Below are 21,891 nucleotides of genomic sequence, written 5' to 3'. Positions count from 1 at the left end.
ATTAAATGAAAGGCACGTTTTTCTAATAACTTTTTTTGTGGGAAAATGGAAACAATTTTACTTTTTATCTAAGTCACAATTTACAAGTTTTGGCCACATATTATTTAATTTAGATGAACTTTTAAATGGTACCAGATATTCTGGGACACCCTGTATGCTACTTTTCCAATGCAGAACATTAAACTAATCTTTTGGCCAAACATTTGGTTGTAAAACCTTAACAGTTTAGAAAATGTTGAATCTACACTATTACAAAAAAACGTGCATAAAAGTATCACAATCAAAATCCTGAGGAGTTTAACATATTTCCCTTAGTTGTAATTTAGTGTTTATTGCACGTTGTATCCTTTAAGCCTGTGGGACCTCAGTATTGGAGGCGGTCACCGTTTTAACAATTTATGACATACCAAATGTCAAGAAACTTTATTGCAAATATTGATACTTTTGATAAAGTAGTTTTTCAGACATATATTTCTTTTATGCTTTACAATTTGATTTTCAACTTGATGTGTAAGGATTGGTCCTTATTTTAACATATTTTCAAGATTTTTTTATAACAAAACAAGAACAAGTTAGAAATGTATTATGGTTACGATCAAACACACAGACACACAGAGGAGCAAGATCTCATTCTAGTACGTTTGTACAAGAAAATAAAAGTGGCTCATTAGATACATTATAACATACAATATACGTTTTTATAAATTATATGCTTGCGTATCTGCAGATCATCCAAAAGTTGCACTAAACGAAGTCCCTTCAGCATGTCCTTATGACTGTGTGAACATGATTGCGACAATTCGAAGTTATCCCAAACATACAAGTATTATTTGGAAGAAAGGCAATAAACCTATTGACATCACTCTCACCAAATATGCCGGAAGCTTAAATGTTGGCGACCGTCCTGTACTGTGTATTAACAATGTCAAAGAAGATGACGGGGATGTTTATACAATTGAAGTACAGAACGCACTGGGGAAGGGAACTTGCAATGAGGAGTTGTTCGTAATCGGAGGTAAGTACGACATCATTGTGGAAAAGAATAACATTTCCAATTTGAATTATGTCTAAACACTCAATCACTCTTACAAACCTCGTAGCAAAACTATTTGATGATAAATTTTCATGCCAAATTCAAAAAGAAATACAATATGAAAATGTGATTTTAGATCGATTTGATTAATTTCATAACGAAAATTGTGATTCGAAATTATCTCAGTATCAACGGTATCACATGAATAAGACGAATTCATTCTTTTTATCGCTTAATTCAAAACCCCAATGTTTAAATGATCATACATGTAGATTTTTTTTTGTAGTTCGTCAAATGATTTTTATATCGGGTCCTGTGGTAGTGTCTCCATCAGAAACAATAAATTTCCAGGCCTTCTTGCCTGATAGAAAGTTTTCGATTGCAAAATGGTGGAAGATAACGAAACAATCAACAACAGAAATACAGCCAGACACTAAAAAGTATTTGTTATATCAAAGAAATAAAATCCACGCAATTGAAATTATAAATGCAGAAAAAGGAGATAGCGCAGCATATCAATTTTCTTTGGACACCATGAAAAGCAATAAAATTCACACTTTCGTCGATGGTAAATATTCTTAGCTACATTAAAAACAGATGATTAGAGTAAGTTTATAGGTATGGAGTGTTTTATGTATACATATGTACTATATTGAGACGCTTAGTTCCAATTACTGTTGAATCTGGCTTATCACTCCTACACAGGCACGTAGCATCAGGGGGGGGGGGGGGGGGGCAGGGGGCGCCTGGCCCCCCTCCCACATTTTCTCGCAGCAACAAATTTATAAAACTTAACTTATAAAAAATGGGATTATCATTGAGTTGGGCCCCCCACTTTTTTGGGAGTATGTAAAAAATTGATATGAAAATAAGGGAATGAGTTGTGAAATTGAAGTTATATAGTAAGCGAGCCCCAAATAACTTTCAAATAACTTGAAATTGAAGTTATATAGAAAGCAAGCCCCCCCCCCCCCCCACACACACGGATTAGGATTTTGAAGATTTTGGGAAACATAACATTTCCCCCCCCCCCCCCCCGTTTTTTTGTTGTTTTTTTTTAGCTTGTCAAGATTTTTTGTTTGAGTCTGCCCCCCCCCCCCCACACACATTCAAAAACGATGCTACGTGCCTGCTACATGTACCATTATATAAATAGTGCCTGTTTGGAAGGGTAACTGCTGAAATTGACACCCAAGACAACCATTGTCAACCGACAATGGTTTTCGAGGGATGTCAATTTCAACAGTTACCCTCCCAAACAGGTACTGTTTATTTTATTATACTGAATGTCCTTAATTTAAAGAAAATTTTACTGCTTTTAAACAGAAATGAAGTGAAGTCTACGGCGAACCGTACGCGCATAATTTACGCGCATGTAACAATTCGTTGTGTAACCTGTTGCCAAGTGTTTTGCTTACGCTGAGGTTAATAGAACAGATTACCAACTGCGTCTAAACCAATCAGATTTCAGTAATTAACCTGAAAGTATAATACTACTACTTGTTGTTAATATCGATGAAACAATTAGTTTCACGCAAATGTTCTCTGTCTCTTCTGTTAATGTCACCTAAGTCACTCAGGTGACCTATTACAATTGTGCGATAACAATTTTTCATTTTTTAATCTGAATGTATGGTTACAGACCCTGTAACGTGCTTTTTTAACGAACCGTACCGTTCCGTGCAAGAAACGAACCGTACCTTTCACAAAACAAAACGTACCGTTCATAAAGCGTAACGTATCGTTCACAAAAAGAACCGTACCATTCACAAAGCGAACCGTTTTGTTCACAAAACAAACCGTATCGTGCAAAAAGCGTGCAAGATAGTTTATGCAAGACCCGCCTCAAAACAGCCAAAAAAGCGTACCGTACCGTGCAATAAGCGTGCAACTTCCATATACGGCTTATTGACCTAATGCCTTTCGAAGAATACGGACAGAGATTATCTCTTACCAGATGACTTTACATAGCTATATGTGATTCTCAAGAAAGAGAGAGAGGAGTGTGTGTGTGTGTTTATTATAATACTTAAAGTTTTATCACTGAACTATATTATTTCGCTTAAGGTTCTTTTATCGCTTACCAGATGACTTTACATAGCTATATGTGATTCTCAAGAGAGAGAGAGAGAGAGAGAGAGAGAGGGGTATGTGTGTGTTGATTATAATACTTAAAGTTTTATCACTGAACTATATTATTTTGCTTTATGTTCTATTATCGGTCATTTGAGCGGGATTTTATGTCAGGACTCCACGTGCTTCGCCTGTCAATCAGTTTAAGTATAACAGTACATATCACGCCACGCGCGGCAAGCTACTTGGCCCCTCCTACATAGCTAGAAGAAAATTATCGAATGAAATTTGTTTTGTTTTATGTTTCTTAAATCCATATTTAAAAGAGTGTTTCTCTTAAAATTTGAAATTATTCAACAATCATTTCCTTCCGACTTCATGATCATGATTATCATGTACTGGCGATCAGTGTCTCTATCCCTCGCTGTAGTATTTTTTTCTGTTAGTAGATAAATTCTTAATATATTTATCACTTTTAACATTCATTTGTTTATAACCGGGTATTTTCCGTGTCTTGTTTATAAATAAGTATGTGAATAAAAAGGTAAATGTAATATAAACAAGTAAGTCAGCATTTGTAAAACGTCAGCTGAATGACGTACATGCAGTGAAGAGCGGACACTTGTCCAACAAAATGATAAATATCGCCATAAAAGCTATTGACTTGTTGTGTATATTCAGTTGTGTACATATCGTAAGAAATATGTTACATGTACATGTATAGTTTAACGGAATAACAAAAATTCATAGTCATATTTTTTTCCGATCCTCTGGTACATGTACCAAAAATTGAAAGTGTAAATTTTAAAGCAAACGACATTTTACTCTCTCATACTAATGATTATAATAATTAATGAAGCATTTATATGTATTGTTTCCATGCGTTTTTTCAAAGATAATGCATTATCACCCGTATACATTTATATAAGGAAAAAGAAGTGACTTCAAGGTTTAACTAATTTGTATTCAGTAGAGTATGATTACACTTGATTGCTGCACATAAAAACAATCAGTAGATATGTATATGTAAATAATTAAATAAAAATGTGCTGTTTCCAGTATTATAATCATGGAAGTAAAAGAAAATATCTTTACAACATGTATGAGAAAGAGTTATCTTTCTTATATCTTTCTTTCAAAAAGTCAACAACGGATGTAATAATGTTCCTGCGCTTTGTTACCCTTGGTTTTCCATGACAACATTCACTCAGTATACTTTGTACACCATCAAAGCCTCTTCTGTGGTACGCTAACTGCAAATGATGCATTGAAAAGCCAGGGAGAGACATCCTTTTCACCATGCCATCAGACACTGTTTTGTTTGTAAGCAAGGGCATCAACGTTTGCCAGTTAGATTTAGAGTCCATCTGGAGTACAACTTGCATAATATAATCCAAAGTGAAAGTATAGTTCAAAATATAGGAATATGTACTGTGATGTTCGACAAATTTCTGTAGATATGTACAGTCTTCAATTGCATCATGTGCCTCGAATGTACAGCCTGGAATTTCTAGCACAACGGTCTTCAGAGTTCATTTTGTGGAACTACAAGATGCATGATTCTTCAACATAGGCAGATAATCACAGAATCCAATAATGCAGTCTTGCAGTGGTATATTATAGCATTTTCTCATTACTCTGCATAGATCAACACTATCGAATTTCTGCAATTATGAGCACATAGTATTGGTTTATGTATACCAATGTTGTGTCTCTTCCCTGTTGATACAATAGTCAACTCCTTTCAGCAGGTACACTCTATGTACAATAAGATCGCAAGACCATACTGTTTTTCTTTTACACACTTTGCTAAATTTAGTGCTTTATGGCACAAAACACGTCCTCGCTCTAGATAATCAACCAAAACTGAAAATTCTACGTTCCTTCGCCGATCAAAAATATTTGTATATGTAGATCGATAAGGTTCTTCACTATCAATACAACTCCAACTCCAACCCAGAATTTACATCATCATGTCTGAGTTTCATTATTGTTCACATCAATGCTGTTATTTATGTCACAGCCAGTGGAAAAACTAGTGAACCCTTTTTTGAACTGACCTTTCTTGTCTTTAGCTTGTTGAAAATTAGATTGTTTACTAGTTACATATTCTCTTTGTTTGACAAAAGATTTCCAAAAAATATAAAAGCCGGACTTCATGGTACGAATAAACTATTTACGAATATAAGAACGAGTTGTCTCGCTTTGCTGAGGATCGGAGATCGTTATATGAATAAAATCCGTGTCAAAAAATTTATAACAGTTGATTTCAAGATTTTTAAACTAATATTCATTGTTTATCTTATCAAATCGTTCACAAAGCGTGCAGCTATTTTTAGCAAAGCGTACCGTGCAAGAAGCGAACCGTTCCGTTCACAAAACGAACCATACCGTTCACAAAACGAAATGTAACGTTTACAAATCGAACCGTTCCGTTCAAAAAGGGTACCGAACCGAACCATGTCGCTAAAGTAGTAGCACGTTTTAGGGTTTGCATAATATCCATTACGCACTCTTATAAAGTTGTGAAGTTCGTAGCCCTTTGGTCAGTTGTTCAGGACCTAGCAAAATCCAAAATGGTCATAAAGTAAAAATGTATAGAAATTTAAATATTTTGTAAAAATATATATATATATATATATATATATATATATATATATATATATATATATATATATATATATATATATATATAAAACACTAAAAACATGGTAATGAAGTTCAATCTTCAAATCTTCTCTTCTTCTCTACTTCCGAATAGAAGCTCAAAAAATTAAAAAATAAATAAATGTACGATTTTGATGTCCATGAAGCCCTCTACGAACATTGTAAAATTCATGGCACCTTTGTTAAGGATTCAGGCCCTAGGGCGGAGGCCAATATATAGTAAACATTGATTAAAATTAGAAATTTTTCCTTCTTCTTATTCATATATATTTGATATATAGCCATTTAGAGAACATGTATTTTTTTTTAGGTTACTTGAGTATATTGGGTAACCTATCGCCGTTGGCCATGTGTGTTGTGCGTTAACTATTGGAACTGTAAATATTATTCGACCACTAAAGGCCTGCAGGTCTATTTTTAGTAAACGTTTACAATGTTTGGCTCTGAAGCTAGCTAGGGTGTAAAAATCCTGAGAATCTTCTGACTCTTTAATGTATATATGCTTGTAAACATCAATTTACAACAGAAGGGGTAACAGTTAAAGGAGTTTAGACTCCAAAATGAAGCTAAGCTTAACATGCATTTGAAACATGATACACCCTGGCAGGTCCATTTAAGGGCTATGACACACAGGTAACCGTCTAGGCCGGTGGTTCTTTTGTTTTTCTTGTTCAGCGTCAGTTAACAAAATATAACTAACTCCCTATTTGATTTAGACTTAATAAATGCGTTGCATAGTTATTGCTCAAATAATTTTGAAATGATATTTGTTTTTTAGATTCTGGGAAATATACAACAAGCAAACAAGGAAACTGTCTTCGTTTGTTTGCTCTGCAAGCTGTCAGCGCTGATGCCATGAGAAAAGTTTTTGACAACCCGAATGATTTTGAAGACAAAAAAACAAGATTGAAGCAATACTGTGAATCAAATCTCACAAACCCAAGAAACAACGAATTATTTTCACGTAATTTAGTGTTTTGTTATTTTGATAGTTTTTTCATCTATAAGCATAGACATAATTTAAGTTTTTTTAAGGTTGTCTAATGCAAATCTCGCTTAAAGTCAAATTTTACCATGCTTGTTTGACTTTAACGTAACATTCTGAATGCCAGTAAGGAATTTGCTACATAATGCCAATATTCCTTTAAGTTGTTTAAGTTAGTACAACATTTCGTGCAGATAGACTCTTCATTCAGTAACTAAATCTTTTGGATACTGCGTTGTTTTTCTTGATTATTTGCTCTTTCCGGGGCTTTTTTTTTGGGGGGGGGGGGGGTGAAAAAAACCAAGCTAATTAAAAGTTTCCTTTTATAGTCTGACCCAAATGCAATGAAAATGTATAAAAATGTACCTGTGAACGAAGTGCAGTTTGAATCGATGAAAGGGAAAATTTTTAAGATATCTTCATTTTGTCAATCGAAAAAAAATCACAGGAACGAAATCGTTTATCTTTCGGAGATTTATAAAGGGGAATGTTCACATCTTTTCTCCATTCGAAAGTCATACCTCGGAATACCTCGCGCAATTTTTCAACGTCATCATCCGGGCTTATCGCAATGCAAAATCCCCGTGGACATCACATTTTTAAGCCGTGCGTTGAAACCTATTAAGCTAAGGGTGCGTTTTAACTGAGAAATCTTTGAAATTTTTAATATTTTTTGAATTAACATGGTTTGAACCCTGGGGTATTTACAAATATCGAGTAATAAGGCAAAATGTGAATTGAGGATATCTCGGGACAGAGGGTAGATGTAACAAATAACAATGATTCAGTCATGTTCTACAAAAGCAGCACCCTGAAGTAGTTTCACATATTGGTTTATAAAATGTCGTTCTGTTGAACAGCAATAATCTATATGATTAAAATATAACAATGAAAAATTTGAAAAATGAACACATTTAAAATATGCAATTTACCTAAATACATGTATATATATTTGGATACGGACATGTATCTACCAAAGTAGGGTCAGGAATACTGGTATTAGGACGGGGTTCAAATGGTTTTATATTGAATACGCATTTCTTCTATTGAAATATTTTTTTCTCTACTTATAAACGTCTAACAGACAAACTAAGCTCTTACGTTATCATAAGAAAGGAAGCCTTCACTTCATGTATAATTGTGAAATTTATGACCCGAGTGCCGAAGTTCTGGCGTCCGAAGTTCTAGTGTCGGGGCGGAATTGTAGTGGTCCTATAATGAATTGCAATTCTTTTTTTTAAATCGCCTTTATTGGTCATGATTTGTGAGAGAGTGTGTGTGTGAGGGGGGGGGGGGGGGGGCAATAGTTATCATATATAGCGAATATGCATTTATCCTGAATAATCTAAAAAAAAAATTGCATAAGTGAATCATAAGGATGATCAACAATGGCTTTACTTACATTTTGTGAAATTCATGACCCCTAGGTTATTATTATAGAATTTTTTTAATAAACATTCTTTTTCTAAATCGTTACTTGACTATTTCAAAACTTGCATTTTCTTTCCCATGCAGTATTTCATTCTCACTCCCCATTATTTTGAAACGTCTTAATAAACGCTATAGTACTCGGGTGACTGTTAAGAACTTTGTGCCTCTTGTTCTACCTTTTGCAATAATATGACATGACTTATTTACTAACAAGTTTTTGGAACAAGACTCTTTACGAAAGTTATATAGTCGATACAATGTCCTTGTCAACTAGCAAGCATAATGTTTCAATAGGACACATGCTGATCACGTTATTAACCGGGTTTTCCAACGGAAAAATTCGGTTATTGAAATGGTCAAAATGGCGTGCAGGCGGGCGGCTGCCAGAAGGGTACCCTTATTGTACGGATAACTCCTGCTGCAGTTTTCAAGATAAGCAGTTGTTCTTTTGCAGATTAATTATACATGTATCAGAGGTGTGCATATTGCTAGGAATTTGAATCCTGATAATTTATAGAAAAAATACCACCTTTTGAACGTAGTCATTTTCGGGCAAAATATAGGGTACCCTCATTGTACGGATAACTTCTCCTACAGTTTTTATGATGGGAAATTGTTCTTTTGTAGATCAATTGTACATATATCAGAGGTGTGCATATTGCTAGGATTTTGATTTCTGATGATTTATGAAAAAAAAACCCAGCTTTTGAACTTAGTCAATTTTTGGCAAAATATTGCATATAGGATACCCTCATAACTAATCCTACAGTTTTCAAGATAAGAAGTTGTTTTGTTGCAGATCTACTGTACATATATCAAAGGTGTGCATATTCCTAGGATTTTGATTTCTGATAATTCAGGGGGAAAATACCACCTTTTGAATTTAGTCATTTTTTGGCAAAATATTCCATAAAGGGTACCCTCATTGTACGAATACATGTAACTTTTCCTACAATTTCAAGATAGAAAGTTGTTCTTTTTGCAGATCAATTGTACATACATCAGAGGTTTGCATATTGCTAGAAGTTTGATTTCTGAAAAACAAGCTTTTGAACTTTTGAATTTTTTGGCAAAATATTGCATATAAGGTACTCTGTATGAGGTGGTCAAATATGGTCGGAATGTGATTAAATCAAATAAAAGATTTTATCGCGTCCGACCGTATTTGATCACCTCATAATAGTCAAAGAATGGTTCTTTATTTCCTATACAATGTATTTAAATAATTTTTAGCAATTGTTAAATTAAGAGTACATCATTTTCGTTATGATGAAATGTATTGAACAAATTTAACTTGTAGTGTTGTGACATACAAAGAAAATGTAAATATATGTAATTTAAAACGATAATTATCAACAGTGTTTTTGATTAAACTAAGTATAAACTTACTCTACCTGTTTTTAATCATGGAGCATTTAAGGTTATGCATGTATTAATTTTTATCAGACGAGTTTAATTTTTCAGGTCTTGTGAGAAAAAAGGGGACCTCATTGAACGATGCAGACATTTCCCTAATGTACGTTATATTAAGAAATTCAGTTGTCCAAAAACCTAAAAATGGTTGGGGGAAACGTCCTGAAGAAAACGACATAGCTTTAGCGGATGACATCGAGCGAATACATCAATGCAGGAATCTTATTTGTCATACTGATGCGTCGGAGATTGAAACAACATTATTCAACAAAACAGTTTTGGACTTGTCTGGGGTAATTTGTGATGACTTACAGGTTGCAGAGAAAATCAATTGAATTTTACATCATTTGGTTATCTAATGAAGATCGGTGTAACGTGAAATGTTTCTTTGGGTTAAAATTGGATCAACGGTTATTTTAAAGCTGAATATTGACTTAGATGGTTTGCTTGGTTTATTTCGAGACTTAAAGTCGAAAAAATTATTCACGGGCTTATTTTTGATGTCTTAATTTTTTTTCTTATGATATTTATTGATCTAAATGCGTTGAAAAATAACTTTTTGAAATTGATTCACACTACAGGGTTTTAAACTATCTTTTATCTAGAATATAATGATTGTCCCATCCAGTTTCCATTTCAACTTATATAACCGATCACTTTCTGATTATCGATTTAATCCCTCGTTTATTCAGACATCGCGATCAGTTTATCTTTGACAACATTTATATGAGATGATATGCATGGCAATAAAATGTTAGAATTGTTTCCTTGTTAGCTATTCAATCACTAATTAGAATACCGAATATTAGTCTGTTGTCAGTGTACCATTTAAATTACTGTAAATATTCTAACAATAAAACGTTAATTCAAAATTCAATTAAAATTAATAACAAGTGTACTTCATTGCAAAATCATTGAAAGATTAGAAATTGTCGCTTTTAAAAAAAATCACTTAACCGTTGACATGTTGAGCGTAATAAGAGAAAAAGATATCACTGTATAAAGTTAAACGGATAATTACATACAAAGGGATATCTAAAATTCATCGTTAGTAAGAACGGATATACTGAGTATACTATTCATCAGGCTACTAAAATATAACATCCCATATTTGAAACTCTCCTTTTCAGTCGGGATGTGACCCGTTGAGAGTCCAGTTGACCTGCAAAAATGATTTTGGTTTACAGGGTCATGTACATGTTAAGCTAGCTTGATGAAATAACCAAAGTTCACACAATACGGTTAGAATAATAATAAATTTAAAGAGACCGGCTAAAATCTGGTATCTCATATATCTCTTGCATGTACTTTTTGCATGTAATATGTATGGGTGATGCCTTTGGGAAATACTTTTTTTCTTGGGATGATATATCTTCATATTCCCATTCAACTTTTTTAAATTATTTAAATATTTATTGTGACACTTTTAAAAACACTTTAATAAATAATCTATATATTTATATCATCTCCAGTGAGTGATTCGTTTTAGGCAATTCGAAGATTAAGCAAGGATAATGTCAAGTTGATAGAAGACACCTGTGACATTTTGAACAAAGTTTTCGCCAAAGGGAAAGACATGGAACAAATGATCGAGAAATTAAAAACATTTAAAAAGGAACAACATCCGTTTGATCAACTTCTAATCGAAGGTAACAGATAATGCTTTTTTCAGAAACAGACAGACTAGACCGATTTAAATCTAAATTTATTTTTTTAATATCTTACTTTTTAGAATACCATGGTAATACACAAAAGACAGAAAGAAGCAATCAAAATGATGATGTAAAATTTCATGACGTCTGTGATTCAGATATAGTAATCATGGATGACGGAACAACTGCCACCCAAGGAAAATTATACAGAAGTGGTGTATGCTTTATGAATCGGCCGCTGACGCTCAAAGACGAAGTACACGTACATGGATTTTGCAAGCCAACAGATTTAATACGTCATAAAAATCATGCATATACTCGAATAGGCCTGACAAACAAAGATCCTGACGAAATTTATAACTCAGAAAGTAAAATGGAAGCCTGTGGAAGCACACTAGAGAAGGTAGAAATTTTTCAGGAAGAAAATACTGAGATTTCTTTCGAAGAGTTTCATCTTAGCATTTATTTACGTCGGAATGCTACACTTTCGATAAAACTTAATGGAACTAGACAATTCCACCACCGTTATCCACAAGTATCAACCGCTCATCCTTTGTGGCTTGTGATACAGCCCTACGGAATAAAATCAATCAAAATATCAAACATCGTAAAATAAAAATTTCTAGCCATTCCTACAAAGATGTTTCGTACGACTTTCAAAACGTTATATTTCCATATACATTTACATACCACTCTTTAATTTATCACTAATGAAGTTTGCTTTACAAAACACACATTTTTAAGAAAAAAGAACTGTTTTGCTGGAAGCTACTGTTATTTGGCTTTCAAACATCGGAGTTCTACTCGTTTTTCACTATTTACTATGCGAAACCGAATGGTATTCTGTGATGTGTTTATTATTCAAATACCTTAATTATGCAAATAAACATATTGTGAATATTCACTTATTCAACTTACTTTTTTTTTAAACAAACAGTGATATATTGTTTTTTTAAATATCATGTTCTGAAATGATTTGACAACCATATTAAGCTAGGGTGGGTTTACACAACCAGTAACAGGCATAGCTAGCCTGCTGAAAATGGAATTTCCGTATATTACAGTGGTATTAGGATTATCCTTCAAAGGGCTGGATAAAACCCTGCATCCCATAATTGGGGCTTCATATTTCGTGCGGATAGGGCCCCGGGAGAGACCAGTCAACCCTCAAAAGGAATTGGGTTTACACAACCAGTAACAGGCAGAGCAAGCCTCCCGACAATTGGTAATATCGTAAAATACAATTGTAATGTGAATAACGTCATCAATGAATTATTTTTCATATATTACAATTGTAATGGGAATAGCGTCATCAATCAATTATTTTTAATATATATCTGTTTCTTTTAAATTGTGAATAGTGAAGAGCAAATTGCTTTGTTTCTCGTTTTGTAGACTGTAGATTGGACATATGTCTTTGTAATATAGATTTAGAGAAATCGATTCATATGTAGAAACCCGTTCCTTGCCTGCCTTTCCAGTATCTATTGATGAACTCAAACTTCTTTTTAAATGTTTAACAAGAGCGTATATAATAAAGTTGTGGTTGTGATTCTTATATTATGCAATTTGTGTAATAAACTTAGAAAGCTTAAACATTTTCAGATAGTTGTTTCAATACAAAAATTCATCAATCAAGTCATGCAGTGTACCTGTTAGTTCTATTCCGCATAGTATTATTATTTGACGTAAGATAAACATCACAAATTCTAAATATAATTGGTATGCATTAAGATATAACAAAACAAATAAGCTGAAATGTTTCTATAAATAGTTTTTTTTATAGTTCGTTTTTTTTTTTGGAACGAAATCTAAAAATATGTAAAATATTAACATAAATAAATTTTAAAAGTCCAAACTGACAATTTTTACCTACATCGCCTCAAACCTGCCATTAAAATCTCCTTTTAATGGAGTGTTAAATGAAAGTCATTGTTAGAATTTGCTATGCGAATAGGTTACTAGTACTTGTAAAAATTTAGTATTACAATTGTTTGTACTGCTTCTTGTATAAGAGCCTTTCCGTTACATATGTACAGACACAGAAATAAACTCTAACGGGTAAATTAATTTTTATCAATTTAATTTGATATCAATAAATAACCCGATAAATATATAAAACAGCACTTGCGAATAATCTTTTTTAACGAATTTTTCAACAATTAACGGTATCTAAAAAGAAAATGCATGGTTAAGATCGATACTTATATATTAAGACATTTTGCCAATAAACTCAAACATGCCTGCACCAGAGTAACTTCTTACACCTTTGGTATTTCATCACGGGGCACATGATGCCGGTAAGCTATAATTAAATTTAAACTTATAAGTAGTTATTGTAAAATTAATTAGAAACCTACTTTCATTTTCGATAAACCAGCCCGAATAGCAAGAATGAGAGTAAGGTGGTGGACACGCTTTGACGGACCCAAGTCAGTGGTAGTTTGCTTGCAATGGAATGATATTGAATAAATACGTAAAAGTGAATATATATATATGGAACTTATTTATTGTATGACATAGAAATTAAGATTTGACAAATGTTGAATAAATAAAATGAGCCAAATCGTTTTTGAAATGTGCGATTTTAGTTTTGATAGAAAGAACTTTCCAGAACGGGGTAACAAAATAAGAACGCGGGTTGACTAGTTGACGCAATGGTGGAAAGAGTAGGACGAGTTTAACATGCATCGGACAGACTCCTTGGATAATGAACTTTGGCTTAGAATTTGTATGCATTCGTGTTTAAAGATAACATTGCATTTTTATACCACTAAAAGATAGCTATATACAGATAGTCATCATTTTTTTACATTCTTTTAAATATTATGGTAAAACTTGTATGTCTATATATGAATATATTATGTAGGCATAAAACGGAGACGTTGTATGGATATGTGGGGGTGAATTTTTGTTAGATTTTATTCCCATCCGCTTCCTTTAATATCCAGCCATTAGATTTTAAATTCAACGTTTAAGAAAATAGGTTGAGAAAATAAAATTTAGAAAAAATTCGGACACAAAATCTGTTTCACCATAAAAATTCAATTGTTGTGTAAACTGTTATTTTCCGCACTTGCATATTGGGATATTACATTTATCTAGTTTATCATTTGCTTTTAGATTAATTGAGGTTTAGATATATTTGACGTGTATGAAAATTGAAAAAAAAAAATCCTAAATGACGTCATCATATTTGACATTTGACTTTTTATATGAACTTGAAAATTATTAAGCATAGTGTATGAACATTGATGATGATTGTGTCCAAATTTAAGGCATTTACTTTAAACGGAACACAATTTCCAATTTAACAACGCTGTATCTAAAAATTTTCTGCCTTGAATTAATTAAATGGCATGATTTATATAACTTTCTTAAAAAATGATTAAATTTAACTATTACAGAATTTTACAGCCATTGTTTTGTGTGTGTGGAGATGTGCTTTTTTGAAACTTAGCTTAGAGCTTAACTTCTGGCTTATTAACAAGTCCTTAGGGATTTTTGTCCTAAATGTTGTTTATATACATTTATAAATTTATGAGTAAACTATATATTTATTTAATTGATATTAAATTTGATTTCGATTTTATTTGATTAGGTTATTTTATAATTGTATTAGCAGTAAATAAAAAAATTGTCAACCTTCTGTAATATGTGATTTTTTCTTGTGTGTTGGCGATAAAAACTTTGCTTTTCCGTAACCATACCCTGAAATTGTGATAGCTTCGGTGAATTTTCAAGAGTCTGTGAAACAGTTGTTATGTCTATAAAAATGGCAAGAGAACATCAGTTAAAACGTCAAATTTATACCTGATGCATACATTTATGCAAAACATATTAAGTATTGCGCTCTTTGAAATGTGTGACTTATGATACTGATATCGAAAGCAAACTAGTTTATTAAACATATAATAAGATGCCCAAGTAATATTTGAAATGCAAAATCAGGAACAATTGACAGGTCATAGAATTCAAATGACGTTCAGTTAGTATGCCTTTTTAAAAAAGCGAAATAATAAGTCTGAAAATGCTTGACAATTCTTCATTTTAGGTTCCACCATCTTTCTAATTGGCTGCTCATATGATGATCTTTATTACCAAACTTTTTAAAGCAGGAATAATCTAATAATCTAATTAGATGTTTATCAAATGTCAATAAAATTTATAATATGTATTTATTAAAACTTTTCACCGTAACTGTCACTTTGATATAAGGCAAAAAAAAAAAATATTCCTGTTTCCTGTCGCCCGACCGACCCTAAAAAAAAATTCGATCGCCAAATTTTTTTTCCCGGAATTATTAAGATTGACCGACAGGTTTTACGTTTTAGCTAATCGGTCCTCTAAACGTTTGAGAATAAACCCTGACCTGTCTTGTCGATAAAGCGCACGATAAACATTGACTGTGTTAACATGGCGTGTCCGGAGAATTCCAACCTTGTATACATTTTAAAGAGGGCAAGAAATTAATCACTAGCGTTAAGGATTCAATATTCACCATGATTGTCAGAATAATTCAAAAGAACCAGAATTTACGGTGTCTGCACAAAATCAGACAAGAATACACGGTTCGTTATCGGTGGGGGAAGTTGTTTGCAACTTTTCTTGAAGATCATTTTTATTCATATGCAAAACAACCGACGACCCAGAGCTTAATAAACTTTAACAACATGCTGCAAATGCCACTAAAAAAGCTGTAAACGCATTTGAATTGCTGATGGCAGGTGGCCGTTCTTTTCCCGACAAGAAACGTAGCAGGTATGTATCAAACTACAAACAAAGTACTTTACCATGCATTCAGTTTTACGGACATATTATTTACCGGTATCAAGCAGCAAATGTGGGGTATATTTTTGTTAGCATATTAAAGAGAGGTTGTTCTACATCAAATGATTTTAAATATTAAATAAGGTGTCAAAATATTCTGATATATTAAAAAAAGACACTTTTTTCTTTGAATAAATCTATGCTGTTTGCTTAAAATAAGGTGCAAGTGCAATTTTTTATATTAAATGCTTGTGTTGTAAATAAATAGATTTTAATGAACTTTTTCTAGCTCAGGGGTCAAAGGTGGGCTTTCCAGAAAGGATGAGTTGTACAACAACTTAATTGAGACCTTTTTTAAGCAACACAAGTTGGATCTCCCTAAACCAGTGCTACAGACAGAGGGCAGCTATATATAGTTAAGGTCTTCCGTTTCCAACGGAAGACCTTACTATTATTCTGAAAAATTTTCAAATTTCTTATTATTTTTTTTTTTCTTCTAGACGCCAACTTTGATCCTTAATATCTCGCTCGTTTGTTCACCGATTGTTTTGAAATTTTCAGGACTGATAACATGCCGCGTGATGTTGTCGTTGCATATTTTAGTTAAGGAAAATCCCCATCCGGTTTTGAGTTGTTCCCCTTTTAGTAAAATTTAACGACTTCTTTTGTCCAGGGGGGTTTAGCTATAACGATGACTGGCAGAGTCTCAAAGATGGGCTGGTTTGGAAGCTAATACATTGAATTTGTGCGAGATATATTTTATTTATTATTTAAATGCAAATAAAAGGGGTGGTATAGATGTTGAAACAAAGGTAAGAAAAAAATTCAAAAAAATTCGCGTATTTTCCGTGTTAGTTTTTTAACTAATAAAAATTTGTTATAACATGTATTTTAAAATATCTTGGTCTTACCAAGACCTTTCATTCGGTATACAGAAAAAGGGACTGGCCCCTATAATTAGGGAGTTAGATGCGTCAAAAGTTTCTTGTCAATAACTTGTAAAGGAATAAAAATTTCTAATGCATTATTGAGGCAAAGTTGTAAAGAAATTAATTTTGAATCCTTTCATGGTATTCAATTTAATGTTTTCGTAATTTATAGCCAGTATTTGCAGAAACAATTGTTGTCAGTTCGGTCCATTTTTGAGGGGGTGTGCACGTTTAGGAGGTTATGAAAGGGCTTTTTGTAATGCACTAACTGATACATGCAGCGCGCAAAAATAATTCTACATAAAGTTCCCAAATGTTTTTATTCATATGTACATAATCATTTCATAAAGATGAACCTCTTTGACCTTATTTTTGTTGTTTGTTTCATAACTGTGCCCCTTTCTATATTTAGATGCATTACGAGACTCAGGTAACCGATCGATAGAAGAGTCGCTAGCTGTATTCAGGCCGTCGCCTTGACGACAGTGCATATGCTTGTAGAGCTGGACGTACACATGTTTAACGCCCCACTGTGTTACTGTAACAGAGACATTTTGAATTGTTTCAGTACTGGGAGATGTGTTAATAAAATGGTTCGAATGCATGGTAATTAAACTCAACTTTTCTACAGTACGTATACACGGCCGTCATATAAAGCACAATGTGTATTACTGACATGACAAATGTACGCTGGCAATTTAAACGAACGCGGGATTGCTCCCGATAGAACATTTCTTTTAAAGCAAAACAAAATACTGATTTCCGATGGATATAATATTATCATCGTGGAGACGATTTTAAAAAGTGAACTTAATATTCGTATAACGATAATATTTGAATCCAAACCCGCAATTTTTAAGTAACGGGTATTAGGGATATTAATTATGACTTGCCCCGCGTTTCACGTTTTTTACTTGCAATGCATCTACAAACGAAAATACCAAACAACCTTCGGCAGCAATTTATAAATTATTTATTACATACTAGTACACAATATTAAAGAGATAATTAACTAAATTGTGCTTTATAATTGTACTCGCTATCTTCCGTGGAAATAATGGCATGGAAAAAATGTTGTTCAATGTTCATCAAAAACGATGTAGCCTTAGCAATCGGAAATAATTAACAAACTGTATATTGATAGATTGACACATTAACAAACATTCAGACCCGCAATGTATTTTTTGCAAATTCTATAAAATGTAGACTCAATAAGTGAATTTTTCCGTTTGGGGTATTTTGAATCACATGTGTACGCTATGTGTACATGTACATATAGATTAATAGCCATATAGATAAACACTTTCAGTGTTGAATTTTTAAAAGATATTTTGTATTTGCAATGCAATGCAATGCAAGGGCTATTAAATTCGAAAAATGTACATACGGTAGGGATCGAACTGATACTGGTTCTGCTTGTTCTACAAACAGCGAATGAAATGCAAAGTATTAGGGTGTTATTTTTTAAACAAATAAGTATTGCTCTCTTAAAACCTTGCATTACTAAACAAAGTATTTCATCGGAAGCATTATTAGTTACCTTAGCTGCATATATGTAGCTCTCCGTCTGGAAAAATTGAGTACCATCCGAAATTTTTCATACAAGGGCTATACAGACTTGCAGCTAACATTACCTTAGAATTTGCCGCTGTTCATAAATTCATTAAAAGACGCGCAGATTCAAGTGGTTATATGTCGTTTGATATGGGATTTATGATGTCTATTTATATTATTTTAATTAAGGACAGAAGAGACCTTCCTCAATTTTATATAATTTTCCTTGATATTTCATTCCTTATTTATTAACATTTAAACCTGTTAATTCCAAAAAATTTAGAGTACATTACCAGACTCGTTTTGGAGCTAGAATATTTCGAACTTTCCTTAAAATAGCACGCAAAATGCATTTGAATGCTTATAAGTAAAGTCATACTATATATTTTAATTTGAACACTTTATATTCAAACCAAAAAAATCATATTACATAAAGATTTAATTATGAAATAACAAAGTGGAAATCTTCACATTGTGGAGATAGGAAAAAATGGAAGATACATGAAGGTTGCGTCTGACCTTAATATTATACAAGCAATAGCTTTCCAAAAAGCTTGCCTGACTACCCAAATTTATTCAATGGAAGCATGCATGTATCAATTAGGCTATCTTATAAGAAATGAAATTTAATTTTCGCTGCGGATCATAAATTATTAAACTGAACGTGCAGAGTTTAGAAGCAATTTCAATCTTTTTCTTCGATCGAGTGCATGTACCTGTACATCACTGGAAATTAATTTTAAATCATCTTAGGAATGTACATGTATCCAGAGGCGGATCCAGCAATTTGAAAAAGGGGGGGGGGGTTGTTCCATTTGATAAAAACCAATATGTGCAAAATTCATCATTTGTCAATAAACAAGGACTTTTTGAACGTTTTCCATGCGTATACAACTGTATTTAATAAACATTTATCTCATCACTATTTAATTCACATCTATTTCAACAGCAGAGTGCACTGCATTATTAAGCGTTTTGCCGTTTAGGTTTAGGTAAGGACGATTTGCATAATATCTAACCTAAAAAAAACTCAAGTCTCCAGCAATGAGAAAGTGCGTCTATGTTTGATAGAAAAGAAACACTAAGAAACAAAAAATAGCTCAGAATAATTACGACAAACTATTATAAAAATTGATATTTTGGTAATTTTTTTTATGTCTTTGATGTTTATAAATTCTGCACTGTTTATCGATTTTGGTGTTTTAAATAAAGGTCTAAATGATAGGATATGACAAAAGAATGGGAATAATTTATCTGCTGAATAAATGATGCGTGTGTAATACAATGGTAAAAGCTATTGTCGTCCCAGGGAACTTGATGTGACCTCTGTAATGGGTGCGCTACATCATCTGGCACTAGTACAAATGCGATCATATTTAGAAAAGTTTTGGAAAGGTGGGCATTTTAAATAAAAGTAAATATTCCAATTATATGAATTTATATTTGTTCAGGCAATTATTAATTCAAGCTTGTGGGTGCCCCCCCCCCCACACACTTTTTCTCACAGCAACTTATTTTTTTAAAATTTACTTATAAAAAATTGAATTATCAAGGATTTAAAAAAATTTATATAAAAATAAGGAAATTAGGATTGAAATTGAAGTAATATACATACTACGCCAGCCAAATAATGAATGAGACATTCTGATTCTGGCGCGGAGTCTTGTAAATGAAATTTCCATTGATCTGAATGGATTTTTCCGTGAGGGTCGGGGTAGGTATAAAAACAAATTTAATTGTTCAAAGTTTTGAATTGTTAACAACGATATATCAGATCGAATGTTTTAGAACGATTTATAAATCCAAAGTACAGTCATTTTTAATCGGTTGACGCGTGAGCATATGTATTAAGTAGGCGGGCATCCTTACACCCTATTAATTGAAGACAAATGAAATCGCGTCCAGCAGAACTCCCTGGCATTTTAGTGTATGTTATTATGAATTTATGATTTTGTTTGTTAATAACAATTCAACATCAATTATTAATTAACAATGTACACTCTAGTACGCTAATACACAATTTTGTTGCGATGACCCCCCTTCCCCCCGGCCATTATACCTATTTTTAAATCAGGATTACACACGTGCTTGCATGTGCAGAAGACAATCTGGAACTTAACTGATAACTATATCATCTCTTTGGAAATTTATTTCTCCGTAAGCAAATACGTGTAGTAACTGATACATGCAATTGTGAAAACCATAGAGGAATGCATGATCTGCGCATAATAACTAACTGCTTGATACAATATTTCTTTTTTCCAACATGTTTTAAGTCAATGATAATATGAAAATATATGATTGACTTCATAACGGAAATTACTCATTTTCTTTATTCCCCTTTTCAATAAACAAAACAAACCAACAGACCAAATTGATCCAGATAAATATAATTATCAAAAATAAACCTAAAAAACAAACTACACTTTCATCCTTCACCCACAATATTGCCTTTTCGATATTTGTCATCGTGGTAGATCCGTGTAACAATCTATTAAGTAGGTGCTTGCACGACATAGAACCGGCCCTTGCTGATCAACGTTTTCATTAACGCATATAAAGGAAAAAAAAATATTTAGATTTTTTCTTGGATTTATTTTGATGTTAATAAAAAAGAGAAGAAATTAGTTCTCAGTCTCACTTTATGCTTGTTTGTTAGCGGTTAATCTAAGTTCATTTTGTATATCCTTTTGTAATTTAAAAATATGCGATGTAAATCTTTTTTCCATGCAATATTTCGTATAAAACAACGAAGAGTAGTATCTTGAAACTTCATTCAAAATTTTATTAGACCTTTAAATTGTAAAATGCTAACATGGAAAATTGTGCCCGATTTCTTTTTTTTTTAAGGTAAAACTTTATTGATTAAAAAAACTGATTCTTTGAGACAAAATAAATTGACATAATCAGTTTGACATTCTCTAAGTGCAGGTCTGTAGCTCTTAGTCTGAAAAAGAATCGGATGGACGACCTAGGACCCAGATCGTCCATCCAAATTTCTTGAATATTGCCATTTCTTTCGTACGCGGACGCATGTTGGCCGAATACTCACCGAGACTAAATGGTTCGTATTTTAAGTTTTAACTGCGTTTAAAGGTAATATTGGAATTCCGATAATTTTGAAAATGATTAATAAAAAAAAAATGGTTAAAATTACCGTTAAATTACCGGCATCGGTCTTCCCCATGCGCGAATCTAGAAGAGTAGGGTGAGGGTTCCAGACCCCACCCCAACCCCCGCAAAATTTCTTTCCATTACATGTACAATATAAAATTACAAAAATATGCCTCGGACATCCCCAGGCAAACTCAAATAACCGTCAGACACTCAACCCCCACCCCAGGAAAATTTTTCTTATCCGCGCATGCCCCCCTCCCCCCCCCC

General features: G+C 32.8%; 1 protein-coding gene across 1 annotated transcript; it reads left to right on the top strand.

Annotated features, from left to right (window-relative positions):
• Window positions 1-733: 733 nt before the first annotated feature.
• LOC128158382 (uncharacterized) lies at window positions 734-12,726 on the top strand. The gene is made up of 6 exons (XM_052821171.1): window positions 734-1,015; window positions 1,320-1,601; window positions 6,552-6,737; window positions 9,654-9,895; window positions 11,092-11,251; window positions 11,335-12,726. The coding sequence occupies exons 1-6, from the start codon at window positions 787-789 to the stop codon at window positions 11,868-11,870; spliced, it is 1,635 nt and encodes a 544-aa protein (XP_052677131.1). The 5' UTR covers window positions 734-786; the 3' UTR covers window positions 11,871-12,726.
• The last annotated feature ends 9,165 nt before the right edge of the window (window positions 12,727-21,891 follow it).

The sequence above is a fragment of the Crassostrea angulata genome, chromosome 8 (assembly GCF_025612915.1).
Source record: "Crassostrea angulata isolate pt1a10 chromosome 8, ASM2561291v2, whole genome shotgun sequence".
NCBI classification, from domain to species: Eukaryota; Metazoa; Mollusca; class Bivalvia; order Ostreida; family Ostreidae; genus Magallana; species Magallana angulata.
This window is presented reverse-complemented; position numbering and strand designations above follow the sequence as displayed.